The 23,903-nt window shown below is 38.3% G+C and overlaps 1 protein-coding gene, 1 long non-coding RNA gene and 1 other non-coding gene across 3 annotated transcripts; 2 read left to right on the top strand and 1 right to left on the bottom strand.

Annotated features, from left to right (window-relative positions):
- Positions 1–4,768: 4,768 nt before the first annotated feature.
- Positions 4,769–14,078, top strand: LOC144085495 (uncharacterized). The gene is made up of 3 exons (XR_013304155.1): positions 4,769–4,822; positions 6,675–6,935; positions 10,966–14,078. It is a non-coding gene; the product is annotated as an uncharacterized LOC144085495 (long non-coding RNA).
- Positions 4,969–5,040, top strand: trnaq-uug (transfer RNA glutamine (anticodon UUG)). The gene has a single exon. It is a non-coding gene; the product is annotated as a tRNA-Gln (tRNA).
- LOC144085487 (calcitonin gene-related peptide type 1 receptor-like) lies at positions 5,308–22,714 on the bottom strand. The gene is made up of 13 exons (XM_077614812.1): positions 22,594–22,714; positions 15,280–15,337; positions 13,867–14,041; positions 10,960–11,067; positions 10,774–10,886; positions 10,420–10,511; positions 9,489–9,618; positions 9,248–9,401; positions 8,230–8,290; positions 7,965–8,031; positions 6,701–6,919; positions 6,018–6,059; positions 5,308–5,952 (listed from the first exon to the last, which is right to left on the bottom strand). The coding sequence occupies exons 1-13, from the start codon at positions 22,641–22,643 to the stop codon at positions 5,674–5,676; spliced, it is 1,548 nt and encodes a 515-aa protein (XP_077470938.1). The 5' UTR covers positions 22,644–22,714; the 3' UTR covers positions 5,308–5,673.
- Between the last annotated feature and the right edge of the window lie 1,189 nt (positions 22,715–23,903).

The following is a 23,903-nucleotide window of genomic DNA, read 5'->3' as shown; positions in this document are numbered from 1 at the left end:
CAGAGTGTTTTTTTTTAAATAATCAAAAAAAAGTGTATATCAACCATTCGTTTCATATTAAAATGTTTTGAGTGAGAGATTGTTCTTATTGTAGACCACAGGTGTCAGACTCGAGTTGGTTCGCGGGCCGATTTTATGTGAGCTATTTTAGATATAATATTTAGATTTTTTTTAATAAATGGATTAAAAGAACTGGATTAAAAGCCCTGAATATTCCGTTTTTATAGATCTAAAACAATGTTTATTTTAGCTTTTTTTAAATATATTTTTAGATTTTACAAAATGATTTTTGAACTAAAACACAGAAAAAAATGATTAAAAAATTACAATTATTGATTTAAAAGGGGGAAAATCAGGAAATTTAATATACATATATACTCTTCATTTGAATTTGATCCTAAAACAGAAAGTCGGCACTCATCATTTACTTTCCCGGGCCACACAAAATGATGCGGCGGGCCAGATTTGGCCCCCGGGCCGCCACTTTGACACGTGTGGCTTGGACCAAGTGGCAAATGATGTGTGGCCAATGAATTTTTGGAAGCATATCGATGTTAAGTTTTGTATGTTGTCGTATTGCCCGGAAATAGTTCAGGATTTCATGAGAGAAGTTGAATAAAGTCACTACGGAGAAGGAAGTCTGGACTTCCCATGATCCAGTGACAGTTTGGATGGGTCGTCCATGTAAAAAAGTTGGAGAAGCTCTGTGTCATTGTTTGCACATGAACCATCTGCCACGTTCCTTACATTTGCGTAAGCGGCGAGCGAGCTGTTATGCAACCCAAGCTGACTCTGGATTTGAAATGTTTTAAACAGCTGGGGAGTTTTTGATAGCTTGTTGTTGGGCCTCCTCAGGTGAAACAATATGCTTTCTGACACGTTCAGGTTAAAACATTCATGGGAGTGGGGAAATGGGACTTGTTTGTGTGTGTGTGCCTGTGTGTGTGTTTGTGTGTGTTTGTGTGTGTGTGTGTTTGTTTGTGTGTTTGTGTGTGTGTTTGTGTGTGTGTTTGTGTGTGTGTTTGTGTGTGTTTGTGTGTGTGTGTGTGTTTGTGTGTGTGTTTGTTTGTGTGTTTGTGTGTGTGTTTGTGTGTGTGTTTGTGTGTGTGTTTGTGTGTGTTTGTGTGTGTGTGTGTGTTTGTGTGTGTTTGTGTGTGTGTGTGTTTGTGTGTGTGGATGTGTGTCCGTGTGTCTGTGTGTGTGTAAGTGTGTGTGTGTGTCTCTGTGTGTGTGTGTGTCTGTGTAAGTGTGTGTGTCTCTGTGTGTGTGTCTGTGTAAGTGTGTGTGTGTCTCTGTGTGTTTGTGTCTGTATGTGTGTGTGTGTCTGTGTAAGTGTGTGTGTGTCTCTGTGTGTGTGTCTGTGTAGGTGTGTGTGTGTGTGTCTGTGTAAGTGTGTGTGTGTCTCTGTGTGTGTGTCTGTGTAAGTGTGTGTGTGTCTGTGTAAGTGTGTGTGTGTCTCTGTGTGTGTGTCTCTGTGTGTGTGTGTGTGGCTGTGTAAGTGTGTGTGTGTGTCTGTGTAAGTATGTGTGTGTGTGTGTCTGTGTAAGTGTGTGTGTGTGTCTGTGTAAGTGTGTGTCTGTGTGTGTGAGTGTGTCTGTGTAAGTGTGTGTGTGTGTGTCTGTGTGTGTGTCTGTGTGTGCATGTCTGTGTGTGCATGTCTGTGTGTGCCTGTGTGTGTGTCTGTGTAAGTGTGTGTGTCTGTGTAAGTGTGTGTGTCTGTGTAAGTCTGTGTGTGTGTGTCTCTGTGTGTGTGTCTGTGTGTGTGTCTCTGTGTGTGTGTCTGTGTGTGTGTCTCTGTGTAAGTGTGTGTGTGTGTCTCTGTGTGTGTGTCTCTGTGTGTGTTTGTGTAAGAGTGTGTGTGTGTCTGTGTCTCTGTGTGTGTGTCTGTGTAAGTGTGTGTGTGTGTGTCTGTGTCTCTCTGTGTGTGTCTGTGTAAGTGTGTGTGTGTGTGTCTGTGTCTGCGTGTGTGTGTGTGTTTGTGTGTGTCTCGCTATGTGAGAGCGGGATGACAATGTTTCGGACAAAAGAATAAAGGGAGCAAAGAGCATGCACAGGAATTACTGACCCAAAGTGAACTTTGTACACATGATTGTTATTTAATCCATGTGCTGCCTAAACTTGTGGTTTCGTTTTCACTCAACTGTTCCCGGGTGTGCTATGCTTATCAAACCACGCAACAATCACATGCTTTTTCATTTAACGCCCACCCAAACCCCCCTCGCATGTTAGTATGAATATTACCCGTTAGCTGTTGGGTATGATGACACCCATTTGAAGTCAGAATGTGTCATTAACATGTTTCAAGTGTGTAAAGCCACAATTTACAGCCCATCTTCTCATGTGGTTTATCACTTCTCCTTTTTAGGGTGGGGTGTTAACTGGAGTCTATCTCAGTGGACTTTGGGCCGGGTGAATCCTAAAAAACAGTCATATTTCGAGGCGGGGATAGGAGACAGGCCATCCAGGCAGTCGCTTGGGGCCCCGGCCAATAAAGGGGCCCCTGAGTGTTGCCAACAAAGCTGCTCGCATCACAGATTTTATGCTATCATCTTTGGATTTGTACCGTTCAATCACTCAGCAGAGCATCGATGAAGAAGCACACCCAAGCAGAAATCTGTGTTATTAATCTACATACATACATTCACATTACACATATCCATACATACATATGTACATACATATGTACATACGTACATACATATTTACATACGTACATACGTACGTACATACGTACATACGTACATACGTACATACACACATACATACATCCATCCGTACGTAAATACATACGTACATATGTACGTATGTATTTACGTACGTATGTATGTATGTATGTATGGATGGATGGATGTACGTATGTACGTATGTACGTATATGTACGTATGTAAGTATGTACGTATGTATGTACGTATGTATGTACGTATGCATGTACGTATGTACATATGTATGTATGGATATGTGTAATGTGAATGTATGTACGTATGTACGTATATGTACGTATGTAAGTATGTACGTATGTATGTACGTATGTATGTACGTATGCATGTACGTATGTACATATGTATGTATGGATATGTGTAATGTGAATGTATGTATGTACGTACATACGTACATATGTACGTACATACGTACATATGTACGTACATACGTACATATGTACGTACATACGTACATATGTACGTACATACATACATATGTACGTACATACATACGTTGTTTAGGTAATTTATTCTTGTTTCTTTGAAAGTTCATACATATGCCAGTCTTCCATATCAGGACCTTCTATTTTTACTCCTTCCAAATTATAAGATGTCAATGTGGGATGGTCACTGTTGACCATAATAAGATATTAGCTTCCCCTCCAGACTAAACCAAGACTTCTGGCTTCCTGCTCTCGCTTCTCTCCTCATCCCATATGGTCACAGTTTGGCGGGGTGAATGATCTGTCCCTCCTTTTCAAAACCAAGTGAAGGACAGAAATATCAGTCAACATTAAAGTGCTGTTGTTTGCTTAACAAATCAACGGAGAAATCCAAAACAACACCTCAGCTTGTTTGCCAAAGCGAAGCCCAAGTTTTGCCCCAAAACCCACTGGGTCATCCAAAAAGTTGTCAACTTGTGTCGGACCGCAAACACAAAGCGCTGTCCAGATAAAATCATCCGCACATTCCTCTTTTGATGGCATCGTTACAGTAATGGCATCGCACGAGGATGACCTCATGACCGCGATGACAAATTAACGTCCATGCTAACGCAGCACAGATGCATTATCGTTTCAAGGCCGATTTTATTTCCAGTGGTCAACTCTAGCATTTATTTAGCTAATGGCCGATGTCTTCCCACATTGTGTTCTTGTCCGATTTATTCGAACATTGAGACAAAAACATGCTCAGTTTGAAAAGCAAAGCGTCCCAAGGACGCTCAATTCAAGAGCAAACCTACCGAGGAACTGAAGAATGTAGCATTTACAAAAGCAATCACGGGAGCTATTGCCGAAATTTTAAATACGTTCAATAATTCTTCTCGAGAGGCTTATAAAACATTTGCTCAAAGCTCCAAATTTATCATCAAACCAAATAAGAGTCCTCCCAGAAAAGTTTGTCTTAAATTCTAATACATATTCATCAATAATGGATGATAAACTATCATGGGCTTGATAGTGTTACAAATTAATTACATGATTCATTCGGTCTTTGTCAAAAAACTAATTTGGACTAATTTGGACTCCTTATATTTATTAATAATAATATTTTTTTTCAATTGAGTAAACAAGAATAATACCCTTAGGATCCACATGATAACAGTGTTGTATTTATTTATGTAAGTGGGTATTTATGTATTTATTTATTTGTACATGGTTTGTTACGGGAGGTTTCTTCCCATAATAATAAAAAATAATAGAAACTGCATGACAAGTTGGGGTTAGTAGAATTTTCAGCAAACTTCTTAATTTACCTACATTATTTATTTTTGCACTTATTTTCATTTCTATTATGCCTCATTAGAGTGCAGTGGTAATTTGCTACTCCCATGCGGCAACAAGTAGTCATCACAAGCTGATTATTGCCTGAATCGGAGAAGATAAAGTCAAAATTTGCAACAGAATAGAAATTATATGTGAATGGGTTTTGCGATAAATGTATTAATGTGTACTGTTTTTTGCGCTACAAAATGTGTTATTGTATTGATTGAGTGTATGAAAATGCCGTGGGTCCGTGAAGAGACTTTTTCGCGCCACTTGAATTCGTAAAATTTGATTGGTGGAAAAGGAGGAAGCAACTCGCGTTTGGCAACGGGAACGGACGTCTTTCTCTTATTTGTTGTAAGTCTCACCTAATGCTGTGGAATCCACGAAAAAGCTTATTTCCCTTTGACATTGGTGTATATTACGTTTAATGAGTAACGTGGTACCGTTTAGATTGTCTGAAAGTTTTATAAACTGATTTCTGACGCGTTAGTGTATCATCTGGTCCCATGGTGTAATGGTTAGCACTCTGGACTTTGAATCCAGCGATCCGAGTTCAAATCTCGGTGGGACCTCGTCTTTTTGCCATTCCTCGACATGAACTTACTGAATACTAAAACGCGCATTTCTCTTTAAATCTATCTTGGGCGAATTCTATATATATTTTTCATTTAATGTTTTTACATTTTTCGAAGTCAAGTGTCTCAAACTTGCGGCCAATTGCGGACCACGGGACAATATTTTGCTTCAAATTGTAGTAGCATTGGTGTACAATGCTGCTAATGACGCTTAGCACAGGATTTTTAATAGTGGCATGCAGAAGGACACCAAAAAAAAGAATATAATATAATTCATCTGATATTATATGATTTTTAATCATACATTTAGTGTGTAACGCATTCTTCGTCATTATAAACTGCTCCGCACAGCTGCAATGAGGCACGCAGTTCTCCCGCCTCACCTCAAGGTGGCGACAGTAAGACCAGAGATTCTCATTGGGGCACTCAAAACAATAGAATTAGTGCTAGTATTAGCAAGCTAACAGAAAGTCAGTTCATTTTGACTTTTAACACCGAAAAAAAGATATACCTGCAATTCTAAAGGCTCCCTTTATGAAATACAAATAAAATACTGTGATTATTTTTCCCCATAAAGAGATAATACAAAAAAAAACAAAAAAAAGCAAGCCCATTCTTTTTGTGAACGCGTCACATGCTAGTGTCGCGAAGCTTGTTGAGCGCGTCCGATTGGCCGTTCCTGCACGTCACGCTTCTCTCCGGTTGCCAGGCGGACAAACAGTGAGCTTTTTCGCCGCTTTTCCAATGGTTTTCGGGTTGTTCCGCGTTGACGGTGGCGCGGCTGGTTTCCGTGATGGACGAGTTGCTGTGGAAGCTGAAATGGGTGTGGGCAGTGGTGGTCTCTCCCCAACCAGTCTTGCACCAAGCCGACTTCCACTGGGACCATTTTCTCTTTAGAGCCGCTTGGGCCTGTTGGCAACCATCAAAAAATGGTTTTACACCGTTTTTTTTTAAACTATTTGTTGTAAACATACCTCACTATTGCAGAAGCAGAATATAATTGCCACCATCAGCCCCTGTGTGGAAAAAAACCCTCAAATTCGTTAAAAAACAATTGACTTTTATTATCTCAAGCTGCATAAAACAAAGTGACACTGTAGTCTTTGGATTTTCAAAACTGAGTAGACGTATGTAGATTGAGGATTTCAGATTAACCTAATTATTCATTCAATCATTTTCTGAACCGCTTATCTTCACTAGGGTCGTGGGGGGTGCTGGAGCCTATCTCAGCTGACTTTTGGGCAAAAACGATGGGGGACACCCTGAATCACTCATAGTTAGGGACAATTTAGAGTGCTAAATTAGCCTAGCATGCATGTTTTTGGGATGTGGGAGGAAACCGGAGTACCCGGAGAAAACCTACGCAAGGCCAGGGAGATAATGCAAACTCTACACAGTGAGGATCCACCTGGGATCGAACCCCGACCCCAGAAATGTGAGCCCGACACACTAACCACCCAAATTATGATTCCATATTTTCCGAGTCTGACACCCCTGCTCTAAGAAAAGATTTGTACTAAATATAATTTCCAAAAATGATCTATGGATCAGCACAATTGGAAAAGCTGAGTCGAAGAGTAACTATGTATATAACACTGTCCAATAATTTGTAAAATGTCATTTTTTTGCAGTATTGCCATGGTTGGATGATTCCTACCTGGAAATGGCAGAGGATATTGACAAAGAAATCATATACAGCCCGGCTGATGCGCCCCTCGGGCCTCCAGGGGAAAAGTATGAACTGGACTCCGAACAACGGGACCAGAATGAGCGTGGCTCTCACGGCCTTCATGTAGGCGGTGGACTCGGCGCAGTGGGTCTCCTTCAGCTTGGTGATCAGAACCCGCAGAATATTCACCAGAAAGAACAAGTTCACCTACACGCACATACAGGTGGGTAGAAAAAAATAAAATAAAAAATAAACAACTCATGGAGGTTATTTGAGCAAATAGAGTATGTGCATGAAACGTAAACAATAATGAATCGTGGGTGAATCCACTTTTCATGGTGACTTATCTATGTTGACTACTACTTACTTATTATGTTGACTAATTTATTTTATTAATTATTATTATTTATTGGTTATTTATTAATTATTATAATTTATTTTATTGATTATTTATTAATTATTAGTATTTATTGGTTATTTATTAATTATTATTATGTGTTTTATTGATTATTTATTCATTATTATTATTTATTGGTTCTTTATTAATTAATATTAATTATTGATTATTTATTAATTATCATTATGTATTTATTATTAATTATACTTATTTATTATTTATACATTATTATTATTTATTGATTATTTATCTGTTTGTTGTTGTTATTTGTGCACTTCCCTACTTATTATGTGACTACTTATTTATTTATGACTTATTTATTGATTGTTTACCATATTTTCTCGCACATACACCATATTTGTCGCAAAAAAATCATGACTGAATTGAGGGTACGGCTTATATGCGCACAAATTAGACTTGACATGCTAACGCTATAACGCAAGACAATGTGGCCGATACAGTCAGTTATTTTTAAATACAGAAAAGATAAGCAGATAAAACAAAAACAAAATCTATTTTGATGTTTATGAATGAAATTCCCCCAAAAAATGTATCTTGCATAAAACATTAAAAAACTCTCTTGCTTGCCATTGCTCGCTCAAGGCGCCGCCATCTTACCTACTCTTGGTTGAACGATTTTAAGACAATTTTAAGTGTACGGCTTATATGCGAGAAAATACGGTATTTGTTTAATTATTGTTGTTATTTGTGCACTTTGCGCTTTAAATCTCATTATACTTGTCTAATGACATAAAGGCATTCAATTCAATGCAATAGTAAAGACGTCCAGTCCATTTTGACCAGTCAAAAGGTTTCAACGTCTAATGTCGTCAATGGCAGTGAATTACTACTCACCAGGAGTGCAGCTTGAATAGGCCCGTGAATGATGTATACCAGGTGAGTGTGTGAGTTGATCCAACACCTAAGACGCAGATTTGTGTATTTTAACGGTGCTGTAATAGCTCACAACAATACTCACACTAACAATAGTGGTTGTGATTAACCTTTGAGACGAACAACCAATCAGAGCTAGGTTTTGGGATGGAACCCTAACTGCTAACCACTCAGCTAGCCCTCAAAATCAAAATTTAAGAAACCCCAAAGTTTCTCAGTTGCTTACCTGTCATTAAAGAAGAGCCCACGAGCCACCGCATAGGTTATGGCAGGAACAACAGGAAAGCCTGAAAATATAAATCCAGGGTATATTTAATATATTGGCCCGAATATAAGACGATCCTGATTATAAGACGACCCCCTCTTTTTCAAGACTCACGTTTGACAAAAGACTTTTTATACATAAAATAATGACAGTACATCTGAAACAAATGGTTATAACAATATATTCAAGATCAAAATCCTGTTCTTTTGCCTCATTCAAACCATGCAAAAAACTGTCTATCATATCTTAATATTTGAACATTTAGATATGTAAAAGTGCAATCACATTTGTAAATAATTAATCTAGTTAAAAAATAAAATAAAATTAACCAATCAACTGCAATTAAAAAACTAACAAAATAGCAATTAACCATCAAAGTGTTCAGCATTCGCTGTAAATATATCTGGCACCATCTAGCATTGCTAATGGGTATAATGTCAAGACCCTGACCGACACTTTTTCAGTCTTATTTAAATGCAAAAAAACACCGTCTTATATTCAGGCCAATATGGTATAAAAATTTAAATATATAAGTTTACTTCCAACGTGAACTTATTCAAACCAATGCAAATACTGATCACAAACAGGGTCTAAGACAAAGCAATTGTAATACCTCGAGATATGAGTTTAATTCGTGCCGGGACTGAGCTCGTATGTTGATTTACTCGTAACTCAAATCAACGTTTCCCATAGAAATGAACTGAAAACAAATTAATTCGTTCCAACCCTTTGAAAAAACATTAAAAACAGGATATTGGATTGGGAAAACATTTTTATTTGTTCTAATTCGCCATCTATTAACAAAGTAACAAATAACGAGTGGTTTAATAGGACTAAAATGTGTTTAATAGTACTCAAATTAGACAGATTTCACAAAATTTTACTCTTATCTCAAATGGCTCGTATGTCGGGGCACTCGTATGTCGAGGTACCACTGTATATGACATTCCAAAACAATTATGGCATTATTTCCACTTACCCCAACCCAAGACGTAGTACCAGAAGAGCTTCTGCTCCCCGACAAAAACGGCCACAATGATGAGAGTGTGAAGGTAGATTCCTTCGCACAGCATCCAGAAATAGTTGGACGTGAAAGTGTACTGGACGAGCACGGCCAAAACTTTACAGTTCACCTGCGGCGGAGTAGGCGTGGCTTAAGACCAATCACAAAACGGACACAAAACGGACACAAAATGGACGGTTTATTGTAAAAGACTCACGGAATTGCTCGTGTTCATGGACTGGTTGTCGGCCACGGTCAATGAGAGCAACATGATGGTCAAGATGGAGTTTAAAATGAAAGAGAGGAACATGTTCTTGTGGAGGGAGATTCTCTGGCAGCTGAGACTCCTGAAAAAGCAACTCAAGTTTTGGGGCAAATATTTGAAGCCACTTTTGAAGCGAAAAACTTGTTTACTCCCTCTCTTTGCCTTGATTTTTTCATGGGAAATTATGGAAACTAACGTACAATGATCGGAAAGGATGAGGCTAGCGATTGCCGACGTTAATCTCTAAACTCTGATTCCGAAGCTAGCACCATTTAGCATTCTGTCAACATCCGACAAATTAACCGCCCTGTCAGAAACTGTTTAAAAATTGTAACCCTGAAAAAATAAATGGGCGGCACGGGGGATGAGTGGTTAGTACGTCGGGCTCACAGTTTTGGGGTCCTGGGCTCAAATCCAGGTCGGCCCACTTGTGTGGAGTTTGCATGTTCTCCCCAGGCTTGCGTGGGTTTTCTCTAGGTACTCCGGTTTCATCCCACATTCCAAAAACTTGCATGCTCGGCTGATTGGACACTCTAAATTGCCCCTAGTTACGAGTGATTGGTTGTATATCTCATTGTGCCCTGCCATTGGCTGGCCACCAATTCAGGGTGTCCCCCGCCTTATGCCCGAAAATCAACTGGGATAGGCTCCAACACCCCCCGTGACCCTAGTGAGGATAAAACGGTTCAGAAAATGAATGAATGAATGAAAAAACAAATATTATTACGGATAAAACATGTAGGGAGGAAAATGCTAGCATGAAATTTTGATGCTTTATAACGAGATGATCGGAGTTAACCGCGTTGTGGCAATTTTAAAGGTAAATAAAACTTAGGGATACAAAAAAAAAAACATTATTTTTTTTCCACAAGGACTAACTCACTTAAAATAGGAGAAGATGACGAGGCAGATGATAAGAGAGACAATGGACAGGCCGTGACCCACCATAGCCAGGTAGTACAGACTGATGGCGAACTGCAAAAAACAAGTACAAATAAACGTTTACTAAGCTACTTTCAGTCAAATCTACAAAATGTACACGCTGGCGCTTTAAATTTACGTGCCATACAATCATATCTTGAAATAAACCCTGCCCAACAATGTTAAAAGCACTGAAAAAAAACGAACATTAGCATTAGCGTCATGCAGTAGCGTAGAGTCGGAAGGTCCTAAAATGGCCGCCGTGTAACGACAGAGCAAAAACGATAAACGGCAGTCACGAGAGCGTTATTTTCACCTTTAGTTTGTCTTTGGTGTAGATTTGACACAGGGTGTAGTTGGACCACAATCTGTTGCTCTGAGGGTGGATGAACCACTCACCGTTAGGATTGCAAACTTTGGTCACTTTTTCTGTTCAAACGAGATATTTCGTCTGGTTAATTGCGCAAGACTTATTCCACGTTTTGACATCGTCTGCTCTCACCGGCAGGGTCAAAATCTTGGAAGTATTCGGGACACATCTGGACTAATGTCCCTGGAGATGAATCCTCCCAACACAGCCAGCCATCCCATGTGCGGTTACAGTAATTGCCTGCAGGGGGCGGTAGAAACAAGAGCAAGTAAGCCATCTGCAGAGGGGTGGAGAACACGGGTTGACCTGGATTCGAACCTAGGACCTGAGAACTGTGAGGCCGACACGCTAACAACTACTATTTATGCTATTTATGTTTATCAAATACATTTCAGGGCCGAGTGTTTAGCGCGTCACCCTCACAGTTCTGGGATCAAGGGTTCGAGTCGAGTGTGGAGTTTGCATGGTCTCCCTGATCTTGCGTGGGTTTTCTCTGGGTACTCCAGTCTCCCACATCCCCAAAACACGCATGCTAGGCTAAGTGAGCACCCGAAATTGCCCCTAGTTATGAGTCTGAGGGTGAATGTGGAGTTTGCATGGTCTCCCCGGGCTTGTGTGGGTTTTCTCCAGGTACTCCAGTTTCCTTCCAAATCCCAAAAACATGCATGCTAGGCTAACTGAGCACCCTAAATTACCTCTAGCTATGAATGTGAGGGTGAATATGGAGTTTGCATGCTCTTGACAGGCTTGCATGGGTTTTCTTTGGGTACTCCGGTTTCCTCCCACATCCCCAAAACACGCATGCGAGGCTAACTAAGCACCCAAAATTGCCCTTAGTTATGAGTCTGAGGGTGAATGAGGAGTTTGCATGGTCTCCCCGGGCTTGCGTGGGTTTTCTCCAGGTACCCCGGTTTCCTTCCACATCCCCAAAACATGCATGCTAGGCTAACTGGGCACCTAAAATTGCTCCTAGTTATGAGTCTGACTCTGAGGGTGAATGTGGAGTTTGCATGCTCTCCCTGGGCTTACGTGGGTTTTCTCCAGGTACTCCGGTTTCCTCCAATATCCCCCAAACATGCATGCTAGGCTAACTGGGCACCCTAAATTACCCCTAGCTATGAATGTGAGGGTGAATATGGAGCTTGCATGCTCTCAACAGGTTTGCGTGGGTTTTCTCCAGGTACTCCGGTTTCCTTCCAAATCCCAAAAACACGCATTGTGGGCTAACTGGGCACCCTAAATTACCCATAGCTATGAATGTGAGGGTAAATATGGAGTTTGCATGCTCTCGACAGGCTTGCGTGGGTTTTCTTTGGGTACTCCGGTTTCCTCCCAGATCCCCAAAACACACATGTGAGGCTAACTGAGCACCCAAAATTGCCCCTAGTTATGAGGGTGAATGTGGAGTTTGCTTGGTCTCCCCGGGCTTGCGTGGGTTTTCTCCAGGTACTCCGGTTTCCTTCCACATCCCCAAAACACGCATACTAGGCTAACTGGGCACCCTAAATTACTCCTAGCTTTGAATGTGAGGGTGAATGTGGAGTTTGAATGCTCTCCCGGGCTCACGTGGGTTTTCTGCGGGTACTCCGGTTTCCTTCCACATCCCCAAAACACGCATGCTAGGCTAACTGAGCACCCTAAATTACTCCTAGCTATGAATGTGAGGGGGAATATGGAGTTTGCATGGTCTCCCCGGGCTCGCGTGGGTTTTCTGCGGGTACTCCGGTTTCCTTCCAAATCCCCAAAACACGCATACTAGGCTAACTGGGCACCCTAAATTACTCCTAGCTTTGAATGTGAGGGTGAATGTGGAGTTTGAATGCTCTCCCGGGCTCACGTGGGTTTTCTGCGGGTACTCCGGTTTCCTTCCACATCCCCAAAACACGCATGCTAGGCTAACTGAGCACCCTAAATTACTCCTAGCTATGAATGTGAGGGGGAATATGGAGTTTGCATGGTCTCCCCGGGCTCGCGTGGGTTTTCTGTGGGTACTCCGGTTTCCTTCCAAATCCCCAAAACACGCATGCTAGGCTAACTGAGCACCCTAAATTACTCCTAGCTTTGAATGTGAGAGTGAATGTGGAGTTTGAATGCTCTCCCGGGCTCACGTGGGTTTTCTGCGGGTACTCCGGTTTCCATCCCAAAAAACACGCATGCTAGGCTAGCTGACACCCTAAATTTCCCCTAGGTATGAATGTTTGGAAATCGGTAACTCAACTGCGACATGAGTGCACACAATGCGATCATATCAGGTGTTTATGTCCTTACAATTTTATATTACCTGTCGTTAAATCGACCTATTGAAGATAGCGTCGGTCGCATTGTACGCGTCGAGCCAGCTCTCCGCAGCCGGGTCGCTCAAATGGGGCCAACAATAGACGGAAACCTGGTAGTAAGCAGGCCGCCGAACGGCATGATGGGAAGCCAATCACAAAATAACATGACCAAGGTGGAATGGAGTTGAAAAAAAAGCTGCGCCTCCAAACAAAGGCCAAGTTTCCTCTCTTTCATACTCACATCCTCTTTGGCCGCAACAATCGCCGTATATTTCAATGAATTACTGTAGCGTACAAAGGGCGTCTAAGGTGAATATGAGACCATTTGTACACTATTTGTATTGCGTATTTTTGTAAAAAAAAAAAAAAAAAAAAAACGTCGATTTTGCAGTTTGGTTACAATCTATGATTACATGCCATGTTGTCATGGTTGGAGATTCAAATGATGCCCAACAAGTGAAACCATGGTAAAATAATAGCTTTCAAAATAAAAGTTTGGTATGATCAAAATGCTCCTAAAGTTTCCCTGCTAATTACAAGAAGAAATTGCATTGTTCCACTCTTAAAAGCTCTTTTTAAGGCTTAGTGTTACTAAAAATGGCTTAAAAACCGCATGCATGGTTAATCCTTTGACTATAAAATTGTACAACCCACAGTCATTTCTCCCAAATGACAGAATTTTACGTGTAAAGTGTAGCTACCTTTCTACTATCAGTATTTTTTTTTAAATTCGGTGGGGGGGGATGATGTGGGTTTACGTCACCTTCTTCGCCTCGCGGTGGATCCCGGATGATCTTCAGGTAGCACTCAAACTGGGCCGCCAGAATCTGAGGACTTTTTGTTCCTGGTACTGACGACATGTCACCCAAACTCTCCAGCTGATCCTGCAAGCTGAAGTCGTCACCGTCTCTGGAGCCAACATCCTTGCACTGTGCCACCTGGGAAATGGCGTCAGCAGGATTCATACCAAAACAGCCACTCGTTATTTATATTTTATTTGGACTCGCTTCATTGGTGTATCACAAGATAGTAATAAAAAAAAAAAAAAAAATATACTACCACTACTACTTCTACTACTACTACTAGTACCACTACTACTACTACAACTACCACTGCTGCTACTACTACTACTACTACCACTGCTACTACTACTACCACTACTACTACTACAACTACCACTGCTACTGCTACCACTACTACTACTACCACTACTACTACTACTACTACCACTGCTACTGCTACTACAACTACTACCACTGCTACTGATACTACTACCACTGCTACTACTGCTACTGATACTACTACTACTACTGCTGCTGCTACTATTACTACTACTACTACCACTGCTACTACTACTACCACTACTACTACTACCACTACTACTACTACAAATACCACTGCTACTGCTACTACTACTACTGCTGCTACTATTACTACTACTACTACTACTACTACTACTACTACTAATACTAATACTGCTCCTGCTGCTACTACTACAACTACCACTGCTACTACTACTACTACTACTGCTACTACTACTACCACTACTACTACCACTGCTACTACTGCTACTGATACTACTACTACCATTACTACAACAACCACTGCTACTACTACTACTACTACAACTACCACTGCTACTACTACTACTGCTACTATTACTACTATTACTACTGCTGCTGCTACTGCTACTACTACTACTGATACTACTACTACTACCACTACTACAACAACCACTGCTACTACTACTACCACTACTACTACTACTACTACTACTACTACTACTACTACTACTACTACAACTACCACTGCTACTACTACTACTGCTGCTACTATTACTACTACTACTACTGCTGCTGCTGCTACTAATGCTACTACTACTACTGCGCCTTTTAATGCAGTCCGTCTTATATATAAAACCATTTTTTATATAGGCCATTCATTCAAAAGGCATCTTTTACTCCGATGTGTCTTATAATGCAGGAAATACCGTAGTCGTGTTTTGTTTTTGTAAATGATTATTGAACAGCTCAAGCTGTAAATCAAGCAAGAATGGGAAAGAATTCCACCTACAAAGTTATAACAATAAAACAATTCTGAATTGATACAGCCTCAAAATATATACCATGATATTTAAACAAAAACAATTATCAAAAAGGTGATATTTTCATCTTACCTCTGAACTTAGCATCAGTGCAAATAACAACGATACTGTTGTAGACCTCCACATGGCACTAAAGAGGAAACAACAAAACATACGCAAAGTCAACATTTGTGGTTTTTCAGTCCATGTTTTATCTATCAAGACAGGAAATTCATGCTCCAGTAAAATACACGTGTTTATCATTTGGTCGAAGTTCGCCAATTTCCTTCAAGGGCTTCTGGATCACCAGCCAATATTAGAAAAGTATAAGAATAGCGTATAGTTTGGGCTTTTGCAAAAATAAGATTACCCTTTAAATCTTTAAACATGGTCGGAGTTTTGGCCAATGCCGAAAGTCATATTTCATGAAGGCACAAATACACTTGATGGGTTATTGTTCTTACTTCTTATTGAAAAAAACATGTTTTAATGGCGACGTAATGCTGGCAAATACAAGACGCGGCGGCCATGACCGAATGTGACCCGAGTACACCGTGAAATCTGAAATATGAGGAAAATGCTGGGCTGAAAAGTCATATTTCATTCCGTTATGAGAAAATGCTAGAAAATCACCAGTGACGGACATAATGTAACTTAAATACAAACGGAAATATAAAAATGAATTGACGAGAAATGTAAGTCATATTTTCATTTGAATTGAATTGAATGCTTTTATTGTCATGGTAAAAGTGTATTGAGATTTAAAGCTTGACCATGATATGCACTAATAACGACAAAAGCAAACAGTCAAATAAATAATGAATACAGAATAAATAAAAATAAATAAGTCATAAATAATGAATACAGAATAAATAGAAATAAATAAGTCATAAATAATGAATACAGAATAAATAAAAATAAATAAGTCATAAATAATGAATACAGAATAAATAAAAATAAAAAGTCATAAATAATGAATACAGAATAAATCAAAATAAATAAGTCATAAATAATGAATACAGAATAAATTTTTTTAAAAAGTCATAAATAATGAATACAGAATAAATAAAAATAATAAGTCATAAATAATGAATACAGAATAAATAAAAATAAATAAGTCATAAATAAAAATAAGTCATGAATAAAAATAAATAAGTCATAAATAAAAAATAAATAAGTCATAAATAAAAATAAATAAGTCATAAATAAAAATAAATAAGTCATAAATAAAAACAAATAAGTCATAAATAAAAACAAATAAGTACTTACATAATAAGTAGTCAACAACACAAGTGGGGAAGTGCACAAATTACAACAATCCAAAAAAATGATCAGATTAATAATCAATAAATGAGGAGTCAACGGAATGAATAAGTAATAGTAAACATAATGAACAAAAAAAACAGTAATCCCTCGAATATCGCGGCTATTGTAGACCAAACAAGGGCGTGATAATTGAAAAATCGCAAAGTACGGTCACCCCTATTATAACTTTTTTTTTTTTGCAGTGCTGAGTCCTCGTAGCAAGAGTGGATTTTTTTATTTATTTATTTATTTGTTTAAATAATTAATAGCGGAAAAAAATCGCTAAGTCGCGATAATCGAGGGATTACTGTAGTAGTCAACATAGATAAGTAGTCAACATGGATAACAGGTCACATAATTCATTCATTCTCTGAACCGCTTTATCCTCACTAGGGTCGCGGGGGGGTGCTGGAGCCTATCCCAGCTGACTTCAGGCAGGAGGCGGGGGACATCCTGAATTGGTGGCCAGCCAATCCCAGGGCACAAGGAGATAGATATTCTAAAGTACTATTAAAAATTCTAACCAAGTCTGGGTTCGTCTCCAGCACCCCCGTGACTCCCGCGAGGATAAACGAATTTTAACGGCACCCACTTTTGCCTGCTTTTTATTTTTTTTAAATTGAGTCTTTTACAGTCATTGACTGTGTATTTTACAGTCTTTAACTGTATTCCGAAAATTTGGCATAAACATTACCCCAATTAAATTTCATAATGTCAAACAACATTGTGCATTATAACCACTAAACTCGAGGACAAGTAGCCTTCGCAAAGATGACGATAACGGAGCCGCGACCAAGAAGTGTGGGATTTTTCCAAGAAAAAAGAAGGCTTTTGTTTAGAGGGAGATGAATTGCTGCCATCTTCCAAAAACTCCTTTAAAGGAACCTACTTTTTCTACTCTCCCATGTTTATTTAGACTGAAAGTTACTGTCAACTGTAATGTGTGTTGCATTTACAGTAACCATTGAGTGTATGTATATATATATATATATATATATATATATATATATATATATATATATATACACACACACAGATGACTGTTATATATAGTTAATTAAGAACAAAACAATGACAAAAATCTAACTATATAGTAAAATAACATTAGTAGAATTGGATAATAATACCTGAATTCATTCATTCATGTCACGTTATTGGGGTTTCTAGATGGGTATGTTTACCTTTGTATGCATTTTGCCTGATATATGTCCCTCAGGTGTTTGTGATTTGTAATCAACCCTAGTCTGTGTATTTAAACCTGTGTGATTATTTTGCATTAAAAATCCTAATTTGTGCACCAGCACACCCCTCTCGTTTTCCTGCTTCTCGCTCCTGTGTCCTCACCAGGGTCGCGTAGGGTGCTGGAGCCTATCCCAGACACCCACTCACGCACCACAACCTAGTGGGAATCGAACCCAGAATCCCCAGACTAAAGTCAGGCGGAAGGTTGGTTGTTTTTCTTCATAAATATTTCTCTTTTCTAAAGCGTCAACACATCCAACCCAAGACCGTAACGGCAAAATTAAAATATGTGAACTATTCCAGATTGTTTACACTCGCGTTAGCTCCTACGGGGAAAATAGTTATTTTTATTGTTCGGGCTGGGACTTCCAATTGTATTTGTTTAAGAAGATATGAAGGATCCCACATCCTTTAACCCTGCTTTAACAACCCCCACTGCACTCATGAGCTCGCCGGTCATGACGCAGGATGATGGGAAATCCAAACATGGTTGTTTTGCTTCACCAGATTTGGGATTATTGACCCTCGCAGAGTGAAGTCGATGGCGGAGCAAATGTCGTGCGATATGAAACACGTTTATGGGTGGTCTTGTATACGTCTGCACCCTAAAACGGTTCTTATTCATATGAAATGACATTAAATGTACATTACTTCCATCAATATGAGTAAGTATTCCACTAAGAACTTCACCACACATAGCAGGATATTTTGCAAAAAAGACATATTTACCCATCCACACGTAAATGCAGATTTATGCCATTAAAACTCGAAATTGGAATAAAAACTCCTACTTGAAGATCACATTCTTAACCAGAGTTATGAATTGCCAACAAGCAGTATGAAGAATTTATTCATTTTTATTGGCTGCTGATTCTCCAACATCAGATTGATGGGGAACAAATAGCTTCAAAGTGGAGAACAAATGGTTCTTAAAATAGACTAACTATTATTCCCGATGACTCATTTGGCTGTGCCACGTTGGCGCCGATTTACCTATTTTTACAATCCTGGTCATGGTGGGAGTCAATAGTTGCCCTTCAGCAACGTACCGCATTTTCCGCACTATAAGGCGCAACTAAAAATACTTCAATTCTCTTAAAAGCCTTATAATCTGATCCGCTTTGCAATAATATATTGTTAAATCATTGTAGGTATTTGACCACTTATTTATCTTGTTGACTACTTATTATGTTGAATAATAATTTATTTATTACTTATTTATTGAGTATTTATCATTATCATTTACTGAATATTTATTTGCGCACTTGATGGTGAATCTTTCAATCTCATTTTACTCGTATAATGACAATAAAAGCATTCAATTCAATTGATGTATAACACAACTTCTAACCACTACTACTACTACAGCTCTATCTAGTGGCTGTATAACACAACCCCCTACTACCACTACTAGTCCCACTACTAATACTACTACTACTACCACTACTAATACTACTACAACTACCACTACTAATACTACTACTACTACCACTATTAATACTACTACTACTACCACTACTAATACTACTACAACTACCACTACTAATACTACTAATACTACTACAACTACCTCTAGTAATACTACTAAGACCACTACTAATACTACTACAACTACCACTACTAATACTACTACAACTACCACTACCAATACTACTACAACTACCACTCATACTACTACTACTACCACTACTACCACTACTAATACTACTACAACTACCACTAATACTACTACAACTACCACTAATACTACTACCACTACTAATACTACTACAACTACCACTAATACTACTACAACTATTACTACCACTACTAATACTACTACAACTACCACTAATACTACTACAACTATTACTACTACTACTATTACTACTACCACTACTAATACTACTACAACTACCACTAATACTACTACAACTATTACTACCACTACTACTACTATTACTACTACCACTACTAATACTACTACAACTACCACTAATACTACTACTACTATTACTACTACCACTACTAATACTAATACAACTACCACTAATACTACTACTACAACTACCACTAATACTACTACTACTATTACTACTACTACTAATACAACAACATCTACCACTATTACTACTACTTCAGCAACTACTACTACTACTACTAATACAACAACTACCACTACAACTACGACTACAACAACTGCCACTACTACTACTACTAGTACTACTACTACTACTACTACTACCACTACAGCAACCACTACCACTAATAGTCACAAGGACCATTTTTAGGGATTAATACGGGCAAGAAGGATTGTCGCTAAACGCAAACTCGAGACGAAAACAAAGAGACGAGGAAAGGGGCCCTCCCTCCCTCCCCCACGCAGCACAAGTTGATAAACCACAGTCCACCCTGACAAAAATCTCTGATATGGTCAGCTTGACATCAAATTCACCCCTAAGATGACTCCCTCAAGCTCATTTTATCTTGCTTATGTCACCCCCACTTTGCCCCTGACAGAGTCATGCTTATTCTGTCTAGTAATTGTCTGAACACCTTCTACTCACGACTCAATCCTCCATGTCTAACATTCCTTGCCTTTCAAGCACAAATGGTTAGCACTGGTGAAAGCTTTAAATGTCATTATACTTGTATAATGACAATAAAAGCCTTAAATTCAATTCAATTACAGATAAATCACCGACATCAGAAATTACCATGATTATGATACACAGCTTCACTGAGAATATGAGTTACACTTCTTTTCATTTCTATGTTTTTTTTCTTCAGTGCTGAATCCTAGTAGCAAGAGTGGCTTCCGCTTACGAGTTTTAGCATTGATTTTCATGTTTTTATGAACTTTTAAAAAAGTAAAAAACTAATAATTAATAGAGACGGCCCGGTGGAGCAAGTGGATAGCACGTCGGCCTCGCTGCTCTGGGGTCCTGGGTTCAAATCCAGGTCACGTCCACCTGTGTGGAGTTTGCATGTTCTCCCCAAACCTGCGTGGGTTTCCTCCGGGTACTCCAGTTTCCTCCCACATTCCAAAAACATGCACGCTAGGCTGATTGGACACTCTAAAATTGCCCTTAGCTACGAATGATTGGTTGTTTGTCTCATTGTACCCTGCGATTGGCTGGCCACAAATTCAGGTTGTCCCCCTCCTCTGGGCCAGAGTCAGCTGGGATAGGCTCCAGCACCCCCCGAGACCCTAATGAGGATAAACCGGTTCAAAAAATTAGATTATAGCAGAAAAAAATCGCAAACAAGTGAATTAGCGATAAGTGAAGTCGTGATAATCGAGGGAAGACTGTATTTTTTCACTTTACCTTTCCAGCTGATGGCTCCGTTAGTCCTCGGATATATTTTTTTTTCAAGGGAGAGGGGCTGATTGTGAGGGTCTTGTTTGTGTTATGAATCAAGGCTTCACTGGGTAACAAGTGGGAAAGTGGGATCAAAGTGGCAGCCAAAACGTCTATTAATAACCACAGTGGCCTGGCAAGAGCAGACTGTTGCAGCCAAAGTTACAGTGGGAAGTGGAAGCTTCCCACGGGCAGATGATCCCACGCTCCCACACTTTGCTTCATTTTCAATTTTCATCCACAGTTTGTTAAAAATAAACTATTATTGATAGACATTCCTCCACAACGCAAGCAACAGGACAGAACAGTCGAACAATTACCGTCCAAGGTGCCCATTTTTTCCAATTTTGCAATTTTTCCTCTGCCTCATAATGACTTATTTTATTTAATGTGCTTAAATGCTGATACACAAATAAGTCTGCTGTGTATATAGCGTTGTAATTGTTTAAAAAATCTAATTATATTATAATCAGCAAGTCACTACAAGTACAAAAATAATACATAGAATGATTAATAATCTTTATATTAGTGATCTCACATGCGTTTTATCATCAATAAACTTTAAATATTGCAAAAAAATCAATAAAATAGCATATATTCGCTTGTACTAGGTGGTGTTTGCAAATTTGACCAACATTAAAAGGTTTTTTTTTGCAACACTTTATTGATTAGGGAGAAATTATTTACAAATACAACCCAATTAGCCTTTTACAATTTTCACGTTGAGAAATGAACAATGTTTAACGATATTGATGTGTGTACAATATTGAGCGTGCATGAATGTGCATCAACATTTTTGGATTTGTCTTAAATCATTCATTTTGGATCAATTTGTTTATTTAAACTGCTTTTTTTTTTTTTTTTTAAATGTAATGACACTTATTGAGCGCATTTTGTGTCATTAAAATTTAAGGAGACATCCACGCAACAAAATAATAATAGTAAATAAATTTTAAAAAATTCCAAAAGACTTATAATTCAGTATTGAGTGGTTTTAATTGGAGGTTTCACTCATATTAATATATTTTGGGAATATTGGTCCACTTGAATTGAATTGAATGCCTTTAGTATTGTTTTTATTATCAAATTTAAATCTTCACCATAAAGTGCACACAAATAAAAAGTCATAAAAACGTTTAAACATATACAATAAAAATGAAGTAAGCTATAAAAAGTGTCCATATTTTCTTATTGTCATACATGTAAAATTATGCTCTTTTCCCACTTTGTGTTAATGGAAAAAAAACAAAAAAAAAACAATAATTACACTTAATCGAGATTATAGTCACCAAAACACAAAAGGAACTGTTTAAGATCATGAATCACCTCAGATTTCGTTATTATTCAGTTATAATAACAAAAACGTATACATTTAAAAATGTTAAAAAGTCATACGTAATTCTTTTCGTGTCATGACTTTCAGCTGCAGACTTGCAGCCTGAATTAATTTAATGCACTTGACCAAATGCATGACAATATATGATTTCTAAAATAAGTTATTCATAGTTTATTATCTTACCTTTTGAGCGGTTGAGCGATCCGACGGACTTTTTCTTCCAAAATGCACATCCCTTCCACGATGATAGTCTCATGCTGCCCTTTGACAACAATGACCGTCCAACCCCAACCAGCAAAACACTCGTCCCCAACAAGCCACTTCAAAGCCACCATAGCTATTGCAGAACTTCCCGTCAAACCTTTCAGAGTAAAACTATCTCTGCAACTCCTTTAAAGAACTATATAGATTTTATGATTATTTTACTTGTTACTTCCTTTAATACGCGCTTGGACACGAAAACAAACGATTTTACGCCAGCACTCATTAAAATTCTACTCTATAATATGCAGTATTTTCATATTATTGTTGAGATAATTCGCTATGGTTTTACAGGAAGAAAACGGAAAGTGAAAGTAAAGCAAAAACTTTGTAACTCCCACGTTGTGATAGTCGCCCTAATATGATCAATTTACAAATAAAAACGAGTTTTTAGACATTTATTACCTTCAGATAAACTACTAAACAAATTAAATGACAAGAACAAGACCTATGAAACATTGTACCATGTAAAAAGCAAGATACTGTCACCTGCTGTTTGTTTGTACACATTTTTTTTGCCTGTTTTATATTTTAACGAGCTTTAACTCGCTTGCCCTCAGTTACAATATAATTCGTAAATTGAACTTGGGTATAAATGTGAAATTACTTAATAAAAATCCAAATTATGAATGTGAAATTACTTAGTAAAAATCCAAATTATATTAAGTAAATATATATATATATATATATATATATATATATATATATATATATATATATATATATATATATATATATATATATATATATAACCTTCCCAGCATACAATTAAAACTATTAAACATTTGCAATCAAGTAATACTAAGAGACATATTCAATATTCTTTTTTTCTTCTGAAAATGCAGAGCACAAAACAGCAATTAGAAAAACTAGACATCAAGTTTAACACATCACCCCAAAAATATAACAGAAATCTGATTCAAATTACTATAGTTATACATTTCAATTGAAAATATAGCAAATGTAATACCTTAACCTTGTATATACAATGTTTTTAATCACAGTTGCATGGTAGTAGCAAAATAAGTACGTAAGCACAAAACTAAACGTTCGTATATTTTCGTTAATTTCTTAAAAACAAACCCTTTGAAAATCGGTTCAAAACTGTTTATTTTGATCGAACGACTCTGACGCAAAATGGCCACCAAGCGGCAACGCCCCTTCCATGACCTAACAGCGCACATTAGCCATCTACCAAATATTAACAGGAAAAACAACTCGCAACTATCGTC

Source organism: Stigmatopora argus, chromosome 1 (assembly GCF_051989625.1).
Source record: "Stigmatopora argus isolate UIUO_Sarg chromosome 1, RoL_Sarg_1.0, whole genome shotgun sequence".
NCBI classification, from domain to species: Eukaryota; Metazoa; Chordata; class Actinopteri; order Syngnathiformes; family Syngnathidae; genus Stigmatopora; species Stigmatopora argus.
Note: the sequence above shows the minus strand (reverse complement) of the source record. Positions and strands in the feature narration are given on the sequence as shown.

What these genes read in the sequence shown, in the direction of transcription:
- LOC144085487 (XM_077614812.1), bottom strand. Translation starts at nt 22,643, where the DNA reads ATGTGCATTTTGGAAGAAAAAGTCCGTCGGATCGCTCAACCGCTCAAA. An exon ending in ATCGCTCAACCGCTCAAAAG is followed by an intron (nt 15,338 to 22,593) that starts GTAAGATAATAA and finishes TTTCCTCTTTAG; the next exon opens with TGCCATGTGGAGGTCTACAA. An exon ending in CTATTCAAGCTGCACTCCTG is followed by an intron (nt 6,920 to 7,964) that starts GTGAGTAGTAAT and finishes ATGTGCGTGTAG; the next exon opens with GTGAACTTGTTCTTTCTGGT.